The 26924-nt window shown below is 43.5% G+C and overlaps 1 protein-coding gene across 1 annotated transcript in view; it reads right to left on the bottom strand.

The window, feature by feature from the left end:
* LOC135516825 (low-density lipoprotein receptor-related protein 8-like) overlaps positions 1-26924 on the bottom strand; it is a 200529-nt gene that overhangs the window by 63660 nt on the left and 109945 nt on the right. Inside the window, exons 4-5 of the mRNA XM_064940961.1 lie at positions 23051-23172; positions 11750-11758 (exon numbers count right to left, since the gene is read on the bottom strand). Coding sequence (XP_064797033.1) covers positions 11750-11758; positions 23051-23172 — 131 coding nt within the window. The remainder of the gene's footprint in view (positions 1-11749; positions 11759-23050; positions 23173-26924) is intronic.

Genomic DNA, 26924 nt, shown 5'->3' with positions numbered 1-26924 from the left:
CTCTATGTAGTGCACTACTTTTAACCAGAGCCCTAGGGGCTGTTGTCAAAAGTAGTGCAGTACATAATAGGGTGTCACTTGGGACACACTTCTTTATCTCAGAAAACTTACTGAGAGCGGAGCTTTGTTATTCATATAGGCTACAGGGAGTTTCTCCCTGCTGCTGCTGTCGGCCTGGGTTTATTCTTATAGGGGATATAGGTCTGGGCTATCTTAGGCCCATCTTAGGGCCCAATATTTGATTTGAAAATTAGCCTTTTTTTATTGAACAAGGTCAGAAAATACCTCCCTGTTTCACTTCGGTTTGGGTAATTGTTTTCCGTTTCATCCCTAATGAACACGACTCTGGGCTACTGTCTTAAGCATTCTGTTCTGTGTGACAAATGACAGGGGGGGGGGGGGGGAAGAATACAGCATGCAAATAAAATGTCATTCGTCAAATGGAGACATTTAATTTAGGATTTTAGTGACTCATTTCCACCTGCAGAGTTTAAACAGTGTGTGAGTGTGTTTGTGTGTAGGTGCGTGTGCCCGCCCACTGGTACATCCGTACATATGTTGACTCAAAGTTGTTTCCACATTATTTCAATGATGCACTGTATCAATGTCGATAACATTGATAACATTGAGCATTTTTTAAATCTTGCCTTTAACCAAGCATTTAAAGGCATGGCTTCAACATTGAGTTAATCCCACATCGAATTAATGTTCATTCACAACTGTATCTCAACCATTAACACTAGAACTGCTAAAAGCAGTCAGTTTCACTACTCATCAACGTAATTATTTTATTACTCTGCCATTTTAAAGACATGCCCCCTTCCGTCCTTGGCTTTTCCTAAATAAGTCTATATAACACAATGCCGTTGTTAGAATAGTAATATCACAAACAGAACTGGAGTTATAAACAGTTTTAGGAGGGCATGTCATTATTTAAATGGTTTTCCAATGTTGCCCACTCCTCTTCCCGACAGTAGGGCCTGTTCTGCTCCTCCTCCCGACAGTAGGGCCTGCTCTGCGCCTCCTCCCGACAGTAGGGCCTGCTCTGCTCCTCCTCCCGACAGTAGGGCCTGTTCTGCTCCTCCTCCCGACAGTTGGGCCTGCTCTGCTCCTCCTCCCGACAGTAGGGCCTGCTCTGCTCCTCTTCCCGACAGTAGGGCCTGCTCTGCTCCTCCTCCCGACAGTAGGGTCTGCTCTGCTCCTCCTCCTGACAGTAGGGCCTGCTCTGCTCCTCTTCCCGACAGTAGGGCCTGCTCTGCTCCTCCTACCGACAGTATGGCCTGCTCTGCTCCTCCTCCCGACAGTAGGGCCTGCTCTGCTCCTCTTCCCGACAGTAGGGCCTGCTCTGCTCCTCCTCCCGACAGTAGGGCCTGCTCTCCTCCTCTTCCCAACAGTAGGGCCTGCTCTGCTCCTCTTCCCGACAGTAGGGCCTGCTCTGCTCCTCCTCCCGACAGTAGGGCCTGCTTTGCTCCTCCTCCCGACAGTAGGGCCTGCTCTGCTCCTCCTCCCGACAGTAGGGCCTGCTCTGCTCTTCCTCCCGACAGTAGGGCCTGCTCTGCTCCTCCTCCCGACAGTAGGACCTGCTCTGCTCCTCCTACCGACAGTAGGTCCTGCTCTGCTCCTCTTCCAGGGGAAGCAGTAGGGGAAGCGAACGATGCCTAATGATGTAATCACCAATTGTGAATGAAGAACGGGGCGGGCCATTCTATTGCATTGGTATTCATAATCTCAAAGTGGTATGTACCCTATATCAGTCCACCAATCCAAGTAGTCTACTCTGGCCTACTTGGATGGCACGGCTGTACTCTGTGAAAGGAGGCTCCCGTCGCTCCCGTTGCTGTGCACTTGGCTGCTATCAATGCACACATGTTGTTCAAGCAGTGCATCGAGAACACCGTGCCCAGTCTGGCATATGGGCTATTTAAGAGACATATGAGGGCCAAGGCAGCAGCAAAGATTCCACGCGAGCCTTTGCGCGAGCTAAATTGCACACAGCTCCCAAGGAGGAGACAGTGCCAGGTGGCCAGATGCACAAAGAACAGAACCCAAGACATCTGTGTAACCTGCAAGCGACATGTTTGTGGGAAGTGTGTCAAGCAAGTCAGAGTGGCGAAGATTTCTGTCAGCTGTTAGGGCAAGGGATAACCGCTAAATGAAATGCCACTGATGCCATTGCGTGAATACGCAGACCATGTAAGCACGAGCTGACAACAATTGACTATTTTTGACTGCTGTCATATTGACACTTACAGTTGAAGTTGGAAGTGTCCATACACCTTAGCCAAATACATTTAAACTCAGTTTTTCACCATTCCTGACATTTAATCCAAGTAAAATGTCCCTGTCTTAGGTCAGTTAGGGTCAGCACTTTATTTTAAGAATGTGAAATGTCAGAATAATAGTAGAGGGAATGATTTATTTCAGCTTTGATTTCTTTCATCACGTTCCCAGTGGGTCAGAAGTTTACATACACTCAATTAGTAATTGGTAGCATTTCCTTTAAATTGTTTACCTTGGATCAAATGTTTTGGGTAGCCTTCCGCAATATTCCCACAATAAGTTGGGTGAATTTTGGCCCATTCCTCCTGACAGAGCTGGTGTAACTGAGTCAGGTTTGTAGGCCTCCTTGCTCGCACACACTTTTATAGTTCTGCCCACAAATTTTCTATGGGATTGAGGTCAGGGCTTTGTGATGGCTACTCCAATACCTTGACTTTGGTGTCCTTAAGCCATTTTTTCACAACTTTGGAAGTATGCTTGGGGTCACTGTCCATTTGTAAGACCAATTTGCGACCAAGCTTTAACTTAAAGGGTAAAAAAAACACGTCCTGTTAAGAACTCTTTTTATTTTTTAAATATGTTTTATATATATTGACTTTCAATGTTCATGTATGCATAAATAAGACCTTATAGATGCCAAGTCTTGGTCATGATATGGTTTCAGTTTTTTTTGTATTTTTATTTTTATTTTTTATATATATTGACTTTCAATGTTCATGTATGCATAAATAAGACCTTGGTCATGATATGGTTTCAGTTTTTTTTGTATTTTTATTTTTATTTTTTATATATATTGACTTTCAATGTGGTTTCAGTTTTTGCATACATTGAAAGTCAATATATACACATAAACATTTTTTTTTTTAACTGAATCCAAATCATGACCAAAACTTGGCATCTACAAGGTCTTATTTATGCATACATGTAAGCAATGACATGAGAAATCATTGTGTTTACTTGATTGCTACCTACACACATAGCTAGCAAGAACAAAGTGTTAATAAGATAAATTCATTAAAAAAATGAAAAGCAATACAAATAAGTTCTCCAGTACTGACGTCTTGAAATGTTGCTTCAATATATCCACATAATTTTCCTCCTCATGATGCCATCTATTTTGTGAAGTGCACAAGTCCCTCCTGTAGCAAAGCAACCGCACAACATGATGCTGCCACCCCGTGCATCACGGTTGGGATGGTGTTCTTCGGCTTGCAAGCAATCCCCTTTTTCCTCCAAACATAATAATGGTCATTATGGCCAAACAGTTCTATTTTTGTTTCATCAGACCAGAGGACATTTCTCCAAAAAGTACAATCTTTGTCCCAATGTGCAGTTGCTAACCGTAGTATGGCTTTTTTATGGCGGTTTTGGAGCAGTGGCTTCTTCCTTGCTGAGCGGCCTTTCAGGTTATGTCGATTTAGGACTCGTTTTACTGTGGATATAGAAACTTTGTACCTGTTTCCTCCACATCTTCACAAGGTCCTTTGATGTTTTTCTAGGATTGATTTGCACTTTTCGCACCAAAGCACGTTCATCTCTAGGAGATAAAACGTGTCTCCTTCCTGAGTGGTATGACGGCTGCGTGGTCCCATGGTGTTTATACTTGTGTATTATTGTTTGTACAGATGAACTTGGTACCTTCAGGCATTTGGAAATTGTTCCCAAGGATGAACCAGACTTGTGGAGGTCTACAATGTTTTTTCTGAGGTCTTGGCTGATTTCTTTTGATTTCCCCGTGATGTCAAGCAAAGAGGCACTGAGTGTGAAGGTAGGCCTTGAAATACATCCACAGGTACATCTCCAATTGACTGAAATTATGTCAATTAGCCTATCAGAAGCTTCTAAAGCCATGACATAATTTTCTGGAATTTTCCAAGCTATTTAAAGGCACAGTCAACTTAGTGTATGTAAACTTCTGACCCACTGGAATTGTGATACAGTGAATTATAAGTGAAATAATCTGTCTGTAAACAATTGTTGGAAAAATGACTTGTGTCATGCACAAAGTAGATGTCCTAACCGACATGCCAAAACTAAAGTTTGCTAGCAAGTAATTTGTGGAGTGGTTGAAAAATGAGTTTTAATGGCTCCAACCGGTGTGTATGTAAACTTCTGACTTCAACTGTATATTCATTATAATTCCCTTATTGCTATTGTGCTGATTTTCACTATTTATCTAGCACACTTGGCACTTATAGTGATGTTTAGGCTACTGATGTTTTCATATTTTTACTTTGCGTTTTGCCGACCATGCGTCTTTGTGGTTGGGGTATTTTGCAAAAAAATTGTTTTACAAAAAACAAGCTGTTTACGTGTTCCAACACATATTCTTTCGGTTTCATAGTTGTAACAAAGGCAATCCACTAATATAATGTATTGAACAGTTTTTAGGTTGTGTTTTTACATATAGCCTACAGTAACAAACTAATGAAAATGCTATTTTCTTATTTGAAATAAAATAATTATTATATTCTAATATTACCTAACAGCTTCATGAACACAACCAAACGATTATTTTAGCAATAGCATACATGAGGTTTGCAGACAACACAACAGTGGTAGGCAGTGGTAGACTGACCACTGACAACGACGAGACAGCCTATAGGGAGGAGGTCAGAGACCTGGCCAGGTGGTGCCAGAATAACAACCTATCCCTCAACGTAACCAAGACTAAGGAGATGATTGTGGACAACAGGAAAAGGAGGACCAAGCACCCCCCCCATTCTCACTGACTGGGCTGTAGTGGAGCAGGTTGAGAGCTTCAAGTTCCTTGGTGTCCACATCACCAACAAACTAGAATGGTCCAAACACACCAAGACAGTCGTGAAGAGGGCACGACAAAGCCTATTCCCCCTCAGGAGACTAAAAAGATTTGGCACGGGTCCTGAGATCCTCAAAAGGTTCTACAGCTGCAACATCGAGAGCATCTTGACTGGTTGCATCACTACCTGGTATGGCAACTGCTCGGCCTCCTACAGAGGATAGTGCGTAAGGCCCAGTACATCACTGGGGCCAAGCTTCCTGCCATCCAGGACCTCTACACCAGGCGGTTTCAGAGGAAGGCCCTAAAAATAGTCAAAAGACCCCATCCACCCCAGTCATAGACTGTTCTCTCTACTATCACATGGCAAGCGGTACTGGAGTGCCAAGTCTAGGACAAAAAGGCTTCTCAACAGTTTTTATCCCCAAGCAATAACACTCCTGAACAGGTAACCAAATGACTACCCTGACTATTTGCATTGTGTGCCCCCCCCCCCCCACACACACCCCTCTTTTACATTACTGCTACTATCTGTTCATCCTATATGCATAGTAACTTTAACCATATCTACATGTACATACTACCTCAATCAGCCTGACTAACCGGTGTCTGTATGTAGCCTCGCTACTGTATATAGTCTCGCTACTGTATATAGTCTCGCTACTGTTATTTTTCACTGGTCTTTTTTACTGTTGTTTTTATTTCTTTACTTACCTATTGTTCCCCTAATACCTTTTTTGCACTACTGGTTAGTAAGCATTTCACTGTAAGGTTGTATTCGGCGCACATGACAAATAAACGTTGATTTGATTTGATGAACTGTATTAATTACACTATTAGAATGTTGCAGTCAGAATGACTGCTGGTTAGCTTGAAGAGTGGTCCCTCGAGGCCCAGCGGTTCTAGTGTTAGAGAACATTGAAATAACATCTGTTCCCATTGACTTAAGTCTGGTTAAGGGCCTACTTTATCATGACAATCTTAGTGATACTGGCAAGAGCAGTGTGCAGGTTTTTCATTCCTCAAAGATTTCATTGGGTTATTCCCACGCACCTGCAACAAGCCAATTCAGATGTGCGAGTGCTGTTATTTTCTCACGCATTTATTGCAGTACATGACTTGCTTTTTCAGAGTAGGCTTACCAGACCATACCAGTAGCTAAAGAAGAGAGAATCAAAGAGAGACTTATTTTTTCATTCTAATAACCACTTATTCTCAAGCTGACTGCTGTAAATTAACCTCCTCTGGCGGAATGTGGGAACAGAACACCATGATCATCCTGTTTATTATACCCATATGTGCAAATCACCATGTGTGTTCCATTACACACACACATACACACCCGCGCACACACACACACACAAACACTGCTTAATGAATTCATTTAGCTAAGGCCATAGATGAGGATTATCACACACTAAACTACACCCGCTGCACCACTGATAGAAACAGACATTTTGGGATTCGGCTGAGCTGCAGGCTTCATCTAATCTTCATCGATATTAAACCACAGCGTTCCATTTGAATTTGCCGTTTCTTATCAGTACAAATACACACATGTACGTGCGTGCGCGCACACACTGAATCAGTACACACAGACACATCATGCGCAACCTAGCCCCACTTATCAACTAATTTGCAGTTAAATTATTAAGGAGACTCAATAAACATGCATATTACACATGGCGAGGCCCATTAGTGAAATACATTAGCATTTCCTGCTACATCGGTAGAGACATAATTTCAGTTGGGGCCTGTGGTAAAAACATTTAAAGACTTCTGACAGACTTCCCCTGGCTTTTGCCAATGGGCTCAGAGTAACTTTAATTCCTGTACATGTTCTTGACTTTGAAGGATCATGATCCAATCGGAGTGTGACATCATCCCCAGCCAGCCAAACATGAAGGGCGTGGCTGTGGTGTGACCCGGTTCTTTATCTCTGATTGGACGAGGAGCCGCAGCGAAGGGGGGGTAGACGGCTGCCTCCATCCATCCACCTTACCCCTACTCACATCAATCCATGTCACGAGGTTAAGTGACGTTTGACTCTAACAGATGGCATTCATAGATACTAGAACCCTAAGCACAATTGTCACACTATTACTCATAGAAATACTAACTCCCCAAGGACCATAGAGCAAAGTGCTACCCATCGAGTCCTCCATAGGCCTTCTCTACTCTACAGGAAGGTCAAGTTACATCCTGAATGGCAGCCGAGTTTCTTGGTAGTGCATGGGGCTCTGGTCAAAAGTAGTACACTCTATAGGGAATAGGATGCCATTTGGGACACAACCCACATCTCAGGCGGTTTAGAGAGGCCAGCCCTTCACCGGGGAACGACTCAGCAGATTGACCTTTCGACTAATGCCACAGACACATTTACACAGCAAAACGGTGTGATAATGGAGAGGGAGAAGTGGACGCTGGAGAGAGGAGGATGACAATGAAGGGGGAGATTGGGGAGAGAGAAAAAGAGAGATAATAGACGAGATGGGAGACAGATAATATAGGTGGGGGAGAGAGAGAGATGGAGAAAGGATATAGAATACAGTAGAGGAAGAGAGGAAAGAGTGGAGGGATTTTTTTCCACAGTGATGTCAGTATTATTATGACCACACGTACAACTTGCTACCAGGAGTATGATGGATGGAGTGAGAGATAGAGGAGAGAGATAGAGGAGAGAGATAGAGAGGGGGTTTTTCAGCCTCGTGATTTGTTGGGAGAATTTTCTGGAGAGAAACCTCCCTGGAACAATTGATTTTCCATTTTTTTAAGTTACCAAGAGAGTCCGTCATTATCCCAGACCCAAATCACTGCTGTTGTCAGGGATTGGGAGACTATTTGACTGTGTACTGTAGGGTTGCAACATATAAATCCCCGGGTTTTACAGAAATCCTGGTTGATAAATTCCTGGTTCAAGACGGAATAAGCAGGAATTGGAATTAATAGGGAATATTAAGTTACTAGAATTTTCCAATTTATGTAACACGAAGTCAGATATATTGGCTAAACCTAACTCCTAGATATGATCAGGGACAATGCTAGACGCAAACAGGATTGTTGAGATAAAAAAGCATACTACAATTGTTCCTCCTTTAAAAGTTGCGAGCTTATGCCACAGGACTTAGAAGTCATTTGTGGTTTAGTACGGCACCCTGCGTCACCGCTTCATTGCTCCAGACCAGCGCAAGGGGGAGTTAGAGCCTTGATTATGCTTTTGGGTCCCAAGGCGCTACTGTGTCTCAAACTGACAATGAATGGGCGACATAAACCTATATAGAAACGGACAATTGTGCATGACTTCAGTATTACTTACTAAAACTGTTGTTACACTAACATTGTTATTCTTTTATTTTGCTAGGATTATTTTGCTCTCACTTATGTAGTACTGTAGGCCACTCCCAACCAGTCACATTGTACAGCGCCTGAGTGGCGCAACGGTCTAAGACACTGCATAGCAGCGAAAGCTGTGTTGGCTGTCCATTCAGCCACAAGAGCATTAGTGAGGTCGGGCACTGATGTTGGGTGATTAGGCCTTGCTCGCCGTCGGCCTTCCAATTCATCGCAAAGGTGTTTGATGGGGTTGAGGTCAGGGCTCTGTGCAGACCAGTCAAGCTCTTCAACACAGATCTCGACAAACTATGTCTGTATGGACCTCGCTTTGTGCACGGGGGCATTGTCATACTGAAACAGGGCCTTCCTCAAACTGTTGCCACAAAGTTGGAAACACAGAATCGTTGAGAATGTCATTGTATGCTTTAGCATTAAGATTTCCCTTCACTGGAATTAAGGGGCCTAGGCTAAACCATAAAAACAGCCCCAGACCATTATTCCTCCTCCACCAAACATTACAGTTGGCACTAATCATTGGGGCAGGTAGCCCAGATTACTTCGTCAAACCCAGACTTGTCCGTTAGACTGCCAGATGGTGAAGCGTGATTCATCACTCCAGAGCGCATTTCCACTGCTCCAGAGTTCAATGGTGGCGAGCTTTACACCCCCACTCCTGTTACGTCTGCTCCCGCTCCCCCTCTCTGGCTCTTGAGGTTGCCAGGCTGCTTATCATTACACATCAGCGCTTCATTGGACTCACCTGGACTCCATCACGTTACGTTAATGCTCCATCACATCACGTTAATGGTGACTCTTTCCCGAATCAGCATTAATGTCGTTATGTGTCCCTTGTCCAGACGCTGTTCATGTTTTGTTTCCTGTCTGTTTACTCATTAAATATTCACTCCCTGTACTTGCTTCTCATCTCCTAGTATCTGTCCTTACAACTCCAGCCGAAGCTTGGCATAGTGCATGGTGATCTTAGGCTTGTGTGCAGCTCCTCGGCCATGGAAACCCATTTCCTGAATCTCCCGAAGAACAGTTCTTGTGCTGACGTTGCTTCCAGAGACAGTTTGGAACTCGTTAGTGGGAGTTGCAACTGAGGACAGACGGTTTTTATGCACTACGCGCATCAGCACTCGGTGGTCTCGTTCTATGAGATTGTTTGGCCTACCACCTTGTGGCTGAGCCGTTGTTGCTCCTAGATGTTTCCACTTCACAATAACAACACTTACAGTTGACCGGGGCAGCACTAGCAGGACAGAAATTTGACAAAGGCAACTTGTTGGAAAGTTGGCATCCTATGATGGTGCCACACTGAAAGTCATTGAGCTCTTTAGTAAGGCCATTCTACTGCCAATGTTTGTCTATGGAGATTGCATGGCTGTGCACTTGATTTTATACACCTTTCAGGAACAGGTGTGGCTGAAATAGCCAAATCCACTATTTTTTTATACCCTCAAAGACAAGGTGATTTTCTGTTCAGTCGCCTTTAGGATTGGGACGATAAACAGTATGATTAAATCTAAAATCATGATATTTGACATTGGCGATATTTCGTGAAGTGCAAGATAATATATCAAGATGTGCAAAACTATGTAGAATATTGTAGTTTGCGTTGTTTGTTTCTATGTTTTGTTTGGTCAGGGTGTGATATGAGTGGGCATTCTATGTTGTATGCCTAGTTTGTCTGTTTCGATGTGTTTGGCATGATATGGTTCTCATTCAGAAGCAGGTGTTAGTCGTTGTCTCTGATTGGGAACCATATTTAGGTAGCCTGTTTTGTATTGTGGAGTGTGGGTGAGTGTTCCTGGTTTTGTGTTCACATTATGGGACTGTTTCGTCTTCATTCATTTTGTCAGTTTATTGTTTTTGTTCATTGTTAAAGTATTGGATAATGGATAATAAATAGTAAATGGATAGTAAATGGATAATCATCACGCTGCATTTTGGTCCTCTTCTCTTTCGCCCGACGAAGAACGTTACACTCACAGAATAAAACAAACAAAATGTAGTCAACTAGTTTAAACCCACATAAATTACTGACATTTTGGTTAATTGCTCATCACCATGTCATACACACTCCCCTACTCTACTACTCAGAGATCCCATGCGACAACCGTGTTCCTTGCTCGTGAGAGGACCTCAGAGCCTGTGTGTGTGAGTACAGGGCAGCACATTTACCTTACTACAGCTGACTGGACAGAGGAGCTCAACTTTCTCTTTAGGGGACTGCTGCCTGCTTAATGTTATGTAATGTGTGAGAGAGAGAGAGTGAGGGAGAGAGAAAGAAAGAAAGAGACGGACGGAGGGCAGGATTCGACTTAATGCATTATTTAACATGTGGATGACTCAATTAGCGAAACTCCTTGATGCAATTTACGTTTTTAAGCTGACTGGATGAAGTGCAGAGAGCTTTGCTAGGATTTGGATGGCATCCAAGAGGGAGCACAACTGTCTCTATGGTCTCAAGGCCCCAGACTCTGGCATGGAGGGCAAGGTTGTTGGAATGTGTATGTTTGTGTGCGTACTATTGAAGTTCTCTCTAAGCAGGATTAAACCATAGCCGGTCCACATACTCTTGTCAATTATTGACATGCATTTTGGGGCCATTGTCGGTAAAGCGTGAAACTCAAGCAAAACAAAACAAGCTTATTTTTATACAATTACAAATATCTATACTTACTAACCCTGTGTGTATGCTGCTTGAGTCTAGTGTCTATGTGTTTAACACCTACACATGTCCATGTAAAAGACAGACTTATAAGATAGACATTACTTGCATTTTGAATCTATCACAGTTTAGTCCTGTAACTTTCCGAAACAGAACAATCTTCTTGACCCTAACCAGTCACGCTTCAAGATGGATCCCTCAACCGAGACCGCTCTCCTCTGTGCCACGGAGGATCTCCACACGGCCAAAGCTGACTCTCCTCTGTCCTCCTAGATCTATCCGCTGCCTTCGATAACTTGAAACATCAGATCCTTCTCTTCACCCTCTCAGGGCTTGGCGTATCAGGCTCTGCACATTCTTGGATTGCATCCTACCTGGCAGGCCGCTCTGACCAGGTGACGTGGAAAGGATCTATGTCTACACCACATGCTCACATTACTGGTGTTCTCCAGGGCTCGGTTCTAGGCCCCCGGCTCCGTCATGTCCTCATGGTCTCTTCTATCATTGATATACGGATGACACTCAACTACCTTTCTCCTTCCCCCCTTCTGACACCCAGGTGGTGACACGCAACTCTGCGTGCCTGGCCAACATCACAGCTTGGATGTCGGCCCACCACCTCAAGCTAACCAAGACAGAGCTGCTCTTCCGTAGAAGGCCCGCCCGCTCCAAGACCTCTCCATCACAGTTGAGAACTCCACAATGTCTCCCTCCAAGAATGCAAAGAACCTTGGCTTGACCATGGACAACTGTCATTCTCTGCAAACATCAAAGCAGTGACTCGCTCCTGCAGGTTCACGTTCTACAACATCCGTAGAGTACGACCCTACCTCACACAGGAAGCGGTGCAGGTCCTAATCCAGGCACTTTAAATCTCCTGTCTGGCCTACTGCAACTCCCTGTTGGCTGGGTTCTCCGCTTGTGCCATCAAACCCTTGCAATTTACGTTGCAGCCGCCCGGTGTTCTCCCATTTCACCACACTCCTCCGCACACTCCACTGGCTTCCAGTTGAAGCTCGCATCTACTATAAGACCGTGGTGCTTGCCTACAGAGCAGCAAGGGGAACTGCCCCTCCCTACCTTCAGGCTATGCTCAAACCCTACACCCCAATCCGAACACTCCGTTCTGCCACCTCTGGTCCCACCCCTACCGGGGGTCAAGCTCTCGCTTAGCCCAGTCAAAGCTCTTCCGTGTCCTGGCACCCCATTGGTGGAACAAGCTTCCCTCTGATGGTAGGAAAACAGAGTCCCTGCCCATCTTCCAAAAACAACTGAAAACCAACATCTTCAAAGAGTATTGGACTGATCCCAGATCTATTTGTGCTGTCAAGTTACAATGACCTTAGCACAAAGAAATCTGGGAACAGACACAACCAAAAGTATGTGGACAAGTGCTCGTCGAACATCTCATTCCAAAATCATGGACATTAATATGGAGTGGTCCCTCCTTTGCAGCTCTAACAGCTTCCACTCTTCTGGAAAGGCTTTCCACTAGAAGTTGGAACATTGCTGTAGGGACTTGCTTCCATTTAGTCACAAGAGGATTAGTGAGGTCGGGCACTGATGTTGGGTGATTAGGCCTGGTTCGCAGTTGGCCTTCCAATTCATCCCAAAGGTGTTTGATGAGGTTGAGGTCAGGGCTCTGTGCAGGCCCACTCAGCCCAGTCAAAGCTCTTCCCTGTCCTGGCACCCCAATGATGGAGCAAGCTTCCCTCTGATGGTAGGAAAGCAGAGTCCCTGCCCATCTTCCAAAAACAACTGAAAACCTGCATCTTCAAAGAGTATCTTAAATAAAACATCGAAATCTTATTCCCAAACCCCATAAAAAAAAAAAAAGAATTTACTACAACGTGGTTATCTCACCTAGCTGTCTTAAGATGAATGCACGCTTTGGATAAAAGCGTCTGCTATATCACTTAAATGTAATGTAAAATGTATCTAGATGTTAACTGGCTGGCTGCGAGGAATGGCATGTATTATTATGTGCCAGTCATTGTCCAATTTCACTTCTCCTGGTGAATACCAACACAGAGACATTGCCGCCTCTCTGAATGGCGAGTCAATCAAATCAAATCTTATTTGTCACATACACATGGTTAGCAGATGTTAATGCGAGTGTGTCGAAATGCTTGTGCTTCTAGTTCCGACAATGCAGTAAAAACCAACGAGTAATCTAACCTAGCAATTCCACAACTACTACCTTATACACACAAGTGTAAAGGGATAAAGAATATGTACATAAAGATATGAATGAGTGATGGTACAGAACGGCATAGGCAAGATGTAATAGATGGTATCGAGTACAGTATATACATGAGATGAGTAATGTAGGGTATGTAAACAAAGTGGCATAGTTTAAAGTGGCTAGTGATACATGTATTACATAAAGATGCAGTAGATGATATAGAGTAAAGTATATACATAAACATACAAGATTGGTAATGTAGGGTATGTAAACATTATATTAAGCATTGTTTAAAGAGGCTAGTGATACATTTTTTTACATCAATTTCCATTATTAAAGTGGATGGAGTTGAGTCAGTATGTTGGCAGCAGCCACTCAGTGTTAGTGGTGGCTGTTTAAAAGTCTGATGGCCTTGATATAGAAGCTGTTTTTCAGTCTCTCTCTCCCTGCTTTGATGCACCTGTACTGACCTCGCCTTCTGGATGATAGTGGGGTGAACAGGCAGTGGCTCGGGTGGTTGTCGTCCTTGATGATCTTTATGGCCTTCCTGTGACACCGGGTGGTGTAGGTGTCCTGGAGGGCAGGTAGTTTGCCCCCCCCCCCAGTGATGCGTTGTGCAGACCTCACTACCCTCTACAGAGCCTTACGGTTGTGGGCGGAGCAGTTGCCGTACCAGGGGGTGATACAGCCCGACAGGATGCTCTCGATTGTGGATCTGTAGAAGTTTGTGAGTGCTTTTGGTGACAAGCCGAATTTCTTCAGCCTCCTGAGGTTGAAGAGGCGCTGCTGCGCCTTCTTCACAACGCTGTCTGTGTGGGTGGACCAATTCAGTTTGTCTGTGATGTGTATGCAGAGGAACATAAAACTTACTACCCTCTCCACTACTGTTCCATCGATGTGGATAGGGGGGTGTTCCCTCTGCTGTTTCCTGAAGTCCACAATCATCTCCTTTGTTTTGTTGACACCACACTCCGATGGCTCGCACCTCCTCCCTGTAGGCCGCCTCGTCGTTGTTGGTAATCAAGCCTACCACTGTGGTGCGTCCACAAACTTGATGATTGAGTTGGAGGCATGCATGGCCACACAGTCATGGGTGAACAGGGAGTACAGGAGTGGGCTCAGAACGCACCCTTGTGGGGCCCCAGTGTCGAGGATCAGCGGGGTGGAGATGTTGTTACCTACCCTCACCACCTGGGGGCGGCCCGTCAGGAAGTCCAGTACCCAGTTGCACAGGGCGGGGTCGAGACCCAGGGTCTCGAGCTTGATGACGAGTTTGGAGGGTACTATGGTGTTAAATGCTGAGCTGTAGTCGATGGACAGCATTCTCACATAGGTATTCCTCTTGTCCAGATGGGTTAGGGCAGTGTGCAGTGTGGTTGCGATTGCGTCGTCTGTGGACCTATTGGGGCGGTAAGCAAATTGGAGTGGGTCTAGGGTGTCAGGTAGGGTGGAGGTGATATGGTCCTTGACTATTCTCTCAAAGCACTTCATGATGATGGAAGTGAGTGCTACGGGGCGGTAGTCATTTAGCTCAGTTACCTTAGCTTTCTTGGGAACAGGAACAATGGTGGCCCTCTTGAAGCATGTTGGAACAGCTGACTGGGATAACGATTGATGGAATATGTCCGTAAACACACCAGCCAGCTGGTCTGCGCATGCTCTGAGGACCCGGCTGGGGATGCTGTCTGAGCCTGCAGCCTTGCGAGGGTTGACACGTTTAAATGTTTTCCTCACGTCGGCTGCAGTGAAGGAGAGTCAGCAGGATTTGGTAGCGGGCCGTGTCAGTGGCACTGTATTGTCCTCAAAGTGAGCAAAAACGTTATTTAGTCTGTCTGGGAGCAAGACATCCTGGTCCGCGACGGGGCTGGTTGTCTTTTTGTAATCCGTGATTGACTGTAGACCCTGCCACATACCTCGTGTCTGAGCCGTTGAATTGCGACTCTACTTTGTCTCTATACTGACACTTAGCTTGTTTGATTGCCTTGCGGAGGGAATAGCTACACTGTTTGTATTCAGTCATGTTTCCGGTCACCTTGCCCTGGTTAAAAGCAGTGGTTCGCGCTTTCAGTTTTGCGCGAATGCTGCCATCAATCCACGGTTTCTGGTTTGGCAATGTTTTAATCGTTGCTGTGGGTATAACATTGTCAATGCACTTTCTAATGAACTAACTCACCGAATCAGCGTATTCGTCAATGTTGTTGTTGGACGCAATGAGGAACATATCCCAATCCACGTGATCGAAGCAGTCTTGAAGCGTGGAATCGGATTGGTCGGACCAGCGTTGAACAGACCTGAGCATGGGAGATTCTTGTTTTAGTCTCTGTCTGTAGGATGGAAGCAACAAAATGGAGCCGTGGTCAGCTTTTCCGAAAGGAGGGCGGGTGAGGGCCTTATATGCGTCGCGGAAGTTAGAGTAACAATGATCCAGGGTTTTACCAGCCCTGGTTGCGCAATCGATATGCTGATAGAATTTAGGGAGTCTTGTTTTCAGATTAGCCTTGTTACAATGAATGCAGCCTCAGGATATGTGGTTTCCAGTTTACATAGAGTCAAATAAAGTTTGTTCAGGGCCATCGATGTGTCTGCTTGGGGGGGGGGTAATATATACTGCTGTGATTATAATCGAAGAGAATTCCCTTGGTAGATAATGCGGTCGACATTTGATTGTGAGGAATTCTAAGTCAGGTAACAGAAGGACTTGAGTTCCTGTATGTTGTTATGATCACACCACGTCTTGTTAATCATAAGATCTTTAATTCAATTCAATTAACCTGTTGGAACTCTAGGGGCGCAATTTCATTTTTGGATGAAAAACGTTCCCGTTTTAAACAAGATATTTTGTCACAAAAAGATGCTCGACTATGCATATAATTGCTACTGTTCGAAAGAAAACACTCTGACGTGTCCAGAAATACAAAGATCTTCTCTGTGCGTGCCCTTTAACGTGAGCTTCAGGCAAAACCAAGATGAGATGGCATCCAGGAAATGACAAGGATTTTTGAGGCTCTGTTTGTCATGATCTCCTTATATGGCTGTGAACGCAAGAGGAATGAGTCTGCCCTTTCTGTCGTTTCCCCAAGGTGTCTGCAGCATTGTGACGTATTTGTAGGCAGATCATTGGAAGATTGACCATAAGAGACCACATTTACCACGTGTCCGCCCGGTGTCCTGCGCCGAAATTGGTGCGCAAAAGTCACCTGCCAGTATTTTTCCAAACAATACAGAGAGTAAAGCAAGCTTCCACGAACTGCATGTCAATGAAGAGATATGTGAAAAAACACCTTGAGGACTGATTCCAAACAACGTTTGCCATGTTTCGGTCGATATTATGTAGTTAATCCGGAAAAAGTTTTACGTTGTAGGTGACTGCATTTTCGGTTCGTTTCAGTAGCCAGGCGCAATGTAGAAAACGGAACGATTTCTCCTACACACAGACGCTTTCAGGAAACACTGCGCATTTGGTGTGTAACTGAGAGTCTCCTCATTGAAAACATCAGAAGCTCTTCAAAGGTAAATGATTTTATTTATTTGGTTATCTGGTTTTTGTGAAAATGTTGCGTGCTACATGTTATTCAAAATGCATTGCTAGCTTTGCATACTCTTACACAAATTAGTCCATTTCTATGGTTCAAAAGCATATTTTGAAAATCTGAGATGACAGTGTTGTTAAGAAAAGGCTAAGCTTGAGAGCAGATGCATTATTTTCATTTTATTTGCGATTTTCAGAAATCGTTAACGTTACATTATGCTAATGAGCTTCAGGCTATAACTGTATACAGGGTTTTTTCATAGCCAAACGTGAACAAAACGGAGCGATTTGTCCTACACAAATAATATTTTTTTTGAAAAACTGCACATTTGCTATGTAACTGAGAGTCTCCTCATTGAAAACATCCGAAGCTCTTCAAAGTTAATGATTTTATTTATTTGGTTATCTGGCTTTTGTGAAAATGTTGCGTGCTACATGCTACACAAAATGCTATGCTAGCTTTGCATACTCTTACACAAATTAGTCAATTTCTATGGTTCAAAAGCATATTTTTAAAATCTGAGATGACAGTGTTGTTAAGAAAATGCTAAGCTTGAGAGCAAACGCATTATTTTAATTTTATTTGCGATTTTCAGAAATCGTTAACATTGCGTTATGCTAATGAGCCTGAGGCTTTAGTCACGATCCCGGATCCGGGATGGGGAGTTTCAAGAAGTTAAAACTTTATTGTCAGTCAGACAGAGTTGCATTATCAGAGCTGCCGGTGGTAATTCCATCTATTTAGCATATCTCCAGGCACACACACACACACGCTTATCCTTGTGGGGACGAAACATTTGATAAAATTCTAAATCATATTTTCCATAACCCTTACCTTAACCCCAAACCCTTACCCCTAAACTTTTACTATCCTTGTGAGGGGTTCTGGTCCCCACAACGATAGCAAAACCAAAAACACATACACACTATTAAAGATCTGAGGCCCTCGGACGTATTTAATTCGATCTCCGACCGATGCCGGCAGGCAATCAATTATCATCTACGACAGACCAGGTGCGTTATCACTGTGGTGGTGTGGTATCATACTCTCCATGTCCTCGGGATTCCCTCAGGGTTTACAGGCTACACTACTGTTGTAGGCTATTTACAATCACTGATTTCCCTGACCATGTGGCCAGGTCATCATTGGAAGAACCTGGTCAGAAAAACTCAGGCCCCTACAGTATTATAGCAATGTAGAAACGGTAGAAATGATACCTATTATTAAATCGAAGATCTACTGTAGCATCAGATTACCCGACCAGTATAACTCCCAATCCTAATATTACAGCATCCGTATTCTGAAGTCCTTCCGTACTCAGTCCTCAGACTAAACTTGACTGCCAAGACCGAGGGGGACTTTTGTCTGAAAACTGACAACTGACGGAGTTTTGACAATAACGTGAGATCCGTCTGACAACTGAGGGAAATCCTAATATGGATGCCATACCTCATACTCGACAAGCCCAGCAGTGTTTGAGCTCTAGGGGAGGCAGTGGCCACTGGCCTGAAGTCATCACTGAGAGGCTTAGTCTGGAGGGGTCAATGGAGAAATTAGAATGAGAAAGAGATTAGAGCAGGCTCGAAGGGCTCTCAATGGAGCCGGGCTGACTACAGCTAAAAACTTAAGAAGGTATTTCAGCGAAAGTCAGTGGGATCTCGTAATGCTAGTGGGTGTGCCATTTTCAGTCAACCATTAGCTCTTTTAGCCAAAGGAGTGTTATGGGCAAAGTGGCATAGATGTATTTTACACAGACCTTGGATCAAATACGGTTGAATGTGGCGTGATTGTACTTGCGTGGTGTAATGGGACCAGTAGAATAAAAGCAAAAACACAAACCATGCCCATCTAGCTAAATAAAAAAAACAAAGATTTCAAATAGTATTTGAAACCAGGTCTATTTTTGAATGTTCTATGATGTACTGTAGTAAATGCATGCTCACAGACCATATCTGAGAGGAGTAAATAGTTGTTTTGATTTACAATTTGATGAAATATAAATTGAGCGAACACTGTGAAGTCGCGCAGCAGGTAGCCTGGGGCGACAGGTAGCCTCGTGGTTAGAGTGTAGAACTAGTAACCAAAAGGTTGGAAGATCAAATCGCCGAGCTGACAAAGAAAAAAATCTCTCATTCTGCCCCTGAACAAGGCCATCGTTGAAAATAAGAATTTGTTCCTAACTGACTTTCCTAGTTAAAAATAAGAACACACATATACACAAGAACCTTGGGGACTCAAATGATACCAGGGAAACATACAGCATTATATTCTCCTTCTCTCTGCTCTTTCCCTCATCTGGGGAAAATAAGACAGGGTTTCTCCAAGTGTAGCTTTCTGCGCGCATGCCACGGCGGCACACAATCTTCAAAGTCCAAACATTCAGCCTCCCGTGGTGCTTTCGCTTCAATCAATTTTTCCCGACATGCGGGAGAGAAGAGGGCACGAGAGAAAAGGAGAAGTCAATTCTTCACGCTGCTGTGTAAAGTAGGGCAGGAGTGTAGTCACGGCGGGGTGTGTGTATGAGTGTGTGGAGACGCACCAGGGTGGCACGTGATTAGGTAAAGAGGAGGGCGATGTCATCATCCATTGTTGATGGATTGGCGCTTGCACCATGCAAAGCTGGGTCAAGTTTAATGGGTGGCTCTTCCTACCGCTATGATTGCGATAAGTCATGGAAGATACCAAAGCTCTCGCCGGCCGCCAAGGGCAAATTCTATACACACTGATTCTCATACTTGATATTGAATTGCAACCTTTGATTTGTGCATCAAAGTCTATTTATTTTCTCAGCAGAGCTGATTTATTCATTAGCCCCCGTTTCCATCGATAGGGGATGCGTCCCAAATGGGACTCTATTCCCAACACTGAGCACTACTTTTGACAGGCCCTGACAAAAGGTAGTGCACTATGTAGGGAATACGGTGCCATTTGCGATGCCCGAGAAATCTCAAGTGCTGCACACCGAGCTGTCGTGTCCTCCATCGTCAGAAGATAAGCATACGGAGAAAAGAAACACCAAAAAGCCAGATATGGAGAAGATAGGGATCTCTAAGAAGAAAACACTTTAATGTCACACAGTAGTGGCCTATTTAAAATACATAGAATTGTAACATGGCGACAATTGTTTAAACCCAATTCTAAGACAAGGGTACTGCCGCAGAATGGCATACATGTTCAGTCAGTACTGAATTTAAAATGGCTGAAATTAATATTTTTTTGGGTCACTGGCCTACTACACACATTACCCAATAATGTCAAAGTGGAGTTATTTGTACAAATTAATTCAAAATGAAAAGCTGTTATGTCTAGAGTTAAGAAGTACTCATCACCTTTGTTTTGGCAAGCCTAAAATAGTCACATAATAAGTTGCATGGACTCACTCTGTGTGTAATAATAGTGTTTAACGTGATTTTTGAATGACTACCCCATGTCTGTACCCCACACATACAACTATCTGTAAGGTACTTCAGTCGAGTAGTGGATTTCAAACACAGATTCAACCACAAAGACCAGGGAGTTTTCCAATGCCTCTCGAAGAAGGGCACTTTTTGCTAGCTGTACAACAAGCAGACATTGAATATCCCTTTTTGAGCACGGTGAAGTCATTAATTACACTTTAGATCAATAAATCCAGTCGCCACAAAGATACAGGGGTCCTTCCCAACTCAGTTGCCGGAGAAGAAGGAAACCGCTCAGGGATTCCAGCGTGAGGCCAATGGTGACTTTAAAACAGTTACAGAGTATTCAACTCTGGCTGTGATAGGGGAAAACTGAGGTTGGATCAACAACATTGTAGTTACTCAACAATTTACATTTACATTTACATTTAAGTCATTTAGCAGACGCTCTTATCCAGAGCGACTTACAAATTGGTGAATTCACCTTCTGACATCCAGTAGAACAGCCACTTTACAATAGTGCATCTAAATCATTTAAGGGGGGGTGAGAAGGATTACTTTATCCTATCCTAGGTATTCCTTGAAGAGGTGGGGTTTCAGGTGTCTCCGGAAGGTGGTGATTGACTCCGCTGTCCTGGCGTCGTGAGGGAGTTTGTTCCACCATTGGGGGGCCAGAGCAGCGAACAGTTTTGACTGGGCTGAGCGGGAACTGTACTTCCTCAGTGGTAGGGAGGCGAGCAGGCCAGAGGTGGATGAACGCAGTGCCCTTGTTTGGGTGTAGGGCCTGATCAGAGCCTGGAGGTACTGCGTTGCCGTTCCCCTCACAGCTCCGTAGGCAAGCACCATGGTCTTAAGACATGGATTTCAGGTTGATGACATGTTAACAAGGTACCCAAAAGTAGTATACTTTACTAATCTTACCTAAGTCATTGTTTAAGAGTAGGCAAGGTTGTTGCCTGGGCAGAGCCAGGTAACAAAGGGGGGATGGGTAAATGGTGTTCTAGGATAGGATGTGACCTATGGGATAATTAACAGATAAGGAAGGACAGTTGGTCTTGTAGGGACAATTAAAATATAGGGACAATTCTAAAAGTAAATAGAACATTACACACACCTAGATTATGGTAAAAAATAATAAGTAGTGGCATTTTGAACACTAGAGCAAAAGTTTGAGAAGCTTAGGACTTAGTTTTGTTAGGATTGGAAGACACTTGACTGATTATTCTTACAGCAGGTGTTGTAGGGACCATATTTTGGCTATCATTATGAACAATTCTGACCTGATTGACAGAGTGAAATGAAGGAAGCCTGTAAAGAACACAAATATTCCAAAACATGCATCCTGTTTATAACAAGGCACTAAAGTAATACTGTAAAACATGTGGCAAAGCAATTCACTTTTTGTCCTGAATACAAAGTGTTATGTTTGGGGAAAATCCAATACAACACATTACTGAGTCCCACAGCATAGTGGGTGGCTGCATCATGTTATGGATATGCTTGTAATCGTTAAGGACTGGCGAGTTTTCCAGGATAAAAAAATAAACAGAATGGAGCTAAGCACAGGCCAAATCCTAGATGAAAACCTGGTTCAGTCTGATTTCCACCAGACACTGGGAGATTAATTTACCTTCCAGCCGGACAATAACCTAAAGCTTAAGGCCAAATATACACTGGAGTTGCTTACCAAGAAAACTGTGAATGTTCCTGAGTGGCCGAGTTACAGTTTTGACTTAAATATGCATGAAAATCTATGGCAAGACCTGAAAATGGTTGTATTTTACCATACACTTTGACAATACAGAATATCTTGTGTAGATCGTTGTCAAATAAATGACAATTAAATTCATTTAAATCCCACCTTGTAACACAACGAAATGTGGAAAATGTCAAAGAGTGTGAATACATTCTGAAGGCACTGTATCTTTTCAATAACCAAAAAATGTCATTTTTACAGCTGTTTAATGCTGGCGATTTAGTGCTTGTTTTCTCACATGAACTGAAATGGAGCAAAAAGTTTAGAATTTTAGAAACCAGGAAATTTGTGATTTCCACAAAGTCAGAACAGCCAACAGAGAAGTCAATAGGTGAATGTCACAGTCAATCACAACACTGGTGGGTAAGTAATACTGTGAAACACTATCATTCCACTATTAGCGCCAGATATACACCGTGTACAAAACATTAAGAAAACCTTCCTAACATTGAGTTTAACCCTGCTCCCTTTGCCCTCAGAACAGCCTCAATTTGCAAGGGCATGGACTCCACATGGTGTCGAAAGCCTTCCACAGGGATGCTGGCTAAAGTTGACTCCAATGCTTCCCACAGTTGTGTCAAGTTGGCTGAATGTCTTTTGGGTGGTGGACCATTCATGATACACACAGGAAACAATTGAGCATGAAAGACCCAGCAGCGTTGCAGGTCTTGACACATTCAAGCTGGTGCGCCTGGCATCTACGACCTGGTTAGTCTATGTCATGGAAACACTCCCGGGTGGCGCAGTGGTCTGAGGCACTGCATCTCAGTGCAAAAGGCATGACTACAGTCCCTGGGTCGAATCCAGGCTGTATCACATCCGGCAGTGATTGGAAGTTCCGTAAGGGTGGTGCACAATTGGCTCAGTGTTGCCCGGGTTTGGCTGGGGCGTGGTTTGACAGGTAATGCATCCTATTGATTCATTTTATGTCTCAAAAGACAACTGAGCAGAACACCTTATAAAAGCTTTTTCCCCCCTTCTATTTTCAACATAGTTTTCCATACAAAAATCAGTCAGGCACTTTGGCAGTGGGCCAGACTGCTGCCCGTCCTTAGCGTGAGGACACCTGTCTCTGCCAATAAGTCGCTTCTATGGCCTTCGATTGACAGCTGTCCGTTACACTCACCGGCGGCACAGTCCTCCTCGTCTGACCCATTCTCACAGTCCCGCTCGCCGTCGCATCGCCACGACACTGAGACACACTTGTTGGTAGAGCCGCCACAGTCAAACTTCTCCGGAGGGCACGTCTGTTTTCCTGGAGGGGAGGGAGGGAAGGCAGAGATGACTTGTTAGGCTGCGTTCCATTCCAACACCCTCCCCCTGCTGCCCTCACTCACTCCACTTTGCAGACCTGAGGCGACTGAGTAGGTGTAAGTAATTTGGCCACCGAGTTACTGCTACATTGCTCATCACCATAATACCAGATTTGTGTATCAGGAGAGCGAGCGAGCCCTTGTATCCCCTTGGGCCTATAAAACGCAATGGTGAAGCTATCAACATGATGCTTATATCTATCAAATCCTAGATCTAGGTTGTAGAGGCTAGGTGTCGATATGGAATTCTATCCAATCCACTCATAACTACAGGAATGTCTATGGTGTATGTAAGGGGCGAGGGGTCTAGATAGAATTCAGCCCTAGTATCTTCATGGACCTACTGTCTATAAACAAAACAACATCCCCATGTCACTGACACACATCCAGAAGCACAACCACTCAGCCAACATATTTTGTTTTCTCGCCTCAACCCTAGAGACATGACAAGAACATTTAATACAGCAAAAGGTCCCCCCAGCTCACAGTCTCCTCCATCTCCCCCTCTTTCCAGCCCAATCTGTTGGTTGGTGTATTTGGCACGGGCGCCGTTTGATCCAGATTACGCAGCGTTTAGTATCAAGCCCTGCTGTCGTTAATTATACATCTCTGCTTACAGTACATACAGCCGGCTGGATTTAAGCCGTTTTTCACAGTCGCCCCCGAATCGAATCAACAAAGAAAAAAAATCTGGTGGTAATTTGATTTGGTCTTGTTTTCGAGTGTGTTAGATGTTAATAGTGTCATAACCTTTTATTAGCTTGTCATAGTCGAGCTGAGGGCTGGTTTAGCAGGGTCTCGGATTTTCACGTAATGCGCAAAAAAGGCAAAAAAGGCATTGGAGATATTTAACGATTAACGAAAATGATTAACAGTATGATGGTATACATGTACTATACATAATGTATTTTCATTTGATCAAATAAAATTATTTATTTCATGGTGGTATAAAGCAAACAGGAGTAGTATCTACAGTTGAAGTCAGAAGTTTACATACACTTAGGTTGGCGTCATTAAAAATAATTTTTCAACCACTCCACAAAATTCTTGTTAACAAACTATAGTTTTGGCAAGTCGTTTAGGACATCTACTTTGTATATGACACAAGTAATTTTTTACAACAATTGTTTACAGACAGATTATTTCACTTATAATTCACTGTATCACAATTCCAGTTGGTCAGAAGTTTACATAAACTAAGTTGACTGTGCCTTTAAACAGCTTGGAAAATTCTAGAAAATAATGTCATGGCTTCAGAAGCTACTGATAGGCTAATTGACATAATTTCAGTCAATTGGAGGTGAACCTGTGGATGTATTTTAAGGCCTACCTTCAAACGCAGTGCCTCTTTGCTTGACATCATAGGGAAATCAAAAGAAATCAGTCAAGACCTCAGAAAAAAAATGTAGACCTCCACAAGTCTGGTTCATCCTTGGGAGCAATTTCCAAATGCCTGAAGGTACCACGTTCATCTGTACAAACAACAGTACACAAGTATAAGCACCATGGGACCACGCAGCCATCATACCGCTCATGAAGGAGACGTATTCTGTCTCCTAGAGATGAAAGTGCTTTGTTCGAAAAGTGCAAATCATTCCCAGAACAACAGCAAAGGACCTTGTGAAGATGCTGGAGGAAACAGGTTCAAAAGTATCTCTATTCACAGTAAAAACGAGTCATATATCGACATAACCTGAAAAACCGTTCAGCAAGGAAGAAGCCACTGCTCCAAAACCGCCATAAAAAAGCCAGACTATGGTTTGCAACTGCACATGGGGACAAAGATTGTACTTTTTGGAGAAATGTCCTCTGGTCTGATGAAACAAAAATAGAACTGTTTGGCTATAATGACCATCGTTATGTTTGGAGGAAAAAGGGGGAGGCTTGCAAGCCGAAGAACACCATCCCAACCATGAAGCACGGAGGTGGCAGCATCATGTTGTGGGGGTGCTTTCTGCAAGAGGGACTGGTGTACTTCACAAAATAGATTGCATCATGAGGTAGGAAATGATGTGGATATATTGAAGCAACATCTCAAGAAATCAGTCAGGAAGTTAAAGCTTGGTCGCCTACGGGTCTTTCAAATTGTCAATGACCCCAAGCATACATCCAAAGTTGTAAAAAAATGGCTTAAGGACAACAAAGTCAAGGTATTGGAGTGGTCATCACAAAGCCCTGACCTCAATCCTATAGAACATTTGTGGGCAGAGCTGAAAAACTGTGTGCAAGCAAGGAGGCCTGCAAACCTGACTCTAAAGTTACACAAGCTCTGTCAGGAGGAATGGGTCACAATTTACCCAACTTATTGTGGGAAGTTTGTGGAAGGCTACCCAAAATGTTTGACCCAAGTTAAACAATTTAAAGGCAATGCTACCAAATACTAATTGAGTGTATGTGAACTTCTGACCCACTGGGAATGTGATAAAATAAATAAAAGCATAAATAAATCATTCTCTCTACTATTATTCTGACATTTCACATTCTTAAAATAAAGTGGTCATCCTAACTTTACTAAAACAGGGAATTTTTACTCTGATAAAATGTCAGGAATTGTGAAAAACTGAGTTTAAATGTACTGTATTTGGCTAAGGTGTATGTAAACTTCCAACTTCAACTGTATATAGGGCAGGTAATCAAGGTGGTGATGGAGTCCAGGTGAGTGTCATTATGCGCAGATGTGCGTAACACTGGTGACAGGTGTGCACCATAAACAGAAGCAGAACGTGATTACAGAACTGAAGCCAATCGTAAAAGACTGAATCCGACGTACAGTATCTTCAGAAAGTATTCACAACCCTTGTTTTTTTCTAAATGTTATTGTGTTATAGCCTGAATTTAAAATAGATTAAATTAAGATGTTTTGTCACTGGCCTGCGTTCCATAACCCATAAAGTGGAATTACATTTTTCCTTTATTTATTAATAAAAAATGAAAAGCTGACATGTCTTGAGTCAATAAGTATTTAACTCCTTTGTTATGGCAAGCCTAAATAAGTTCATTAGTTAAAATTTGCTTAACAATCACACAAGTTGCATGGAGACATAATAAGTTGCACGTGTGCAATAATTGTGTTTAACATGATATTTGAATGACTACCTCATCTCGGTACCCCACACACAGATTCAACAAAAAAGACCAGGGAGGTTTTCCAATGCCACTCTAAGAAAGGCACATATTGGTAGATTGGTACAAAGAAAAGAAAACTGACATTGAAAATCCTTTTTGAAAAAGGTGAAATTATGAATTATACTTTAGGTGGTGTATCAATAAGCCTAGTCACTACAAAGATACAGGCGTCCTTCCCAACTCAGTTGCCGGAGAGGAAGGAAATCGCTCAGGGGTTTCACCAGAAACCTTGGATTGATGGCAGCATTCGTGTGAAACTGAAGGCGCGAACCACTGCTTTCAATCAGGGCAAGGTGTCTGGTAACATGACTGAATACAAACAATGCAGCTATTCCCTCCGTAAGGCTATCAAACAAGCTAAGCGTCAGTACAGAGATAAAGTAGAATCCCAATTCAACGGCTCAGACACAAGAGGCATGTGGCAGGGTCTACAGTCAATCACAGACTACAGGAAGAAATCCAGCCCAGTCACGGACCAGGATGTCTTGCTCCCAGGCAGACTAAATAACTTTTTTGCCCGCTTTGAGGACAATACAGTGCCACTGACACTGCCTGCAACGGAAAAATG

Source organism: Oncorhynchus masou, chromosome 3 (genome assembly GCF_036934945.1).
Source record: "Oncorhynchus masou masou isolate Uvic2021 chromosome 3, UVic_Omas_1.1, whole genome shotgun sequence".
Taxonomy (NCBI): domain Eukaryota; kingdom Metazoa; phylum Chordata; class Actinopteri; order Salmoniformes; family Salmonidae; genus Oncorhynchus; species Oncorhynchus masou.
Note: the sequence above shows the minus strand (reverse complement) of the source record. Positions and strands in the feature narration are given on the sequence as shown.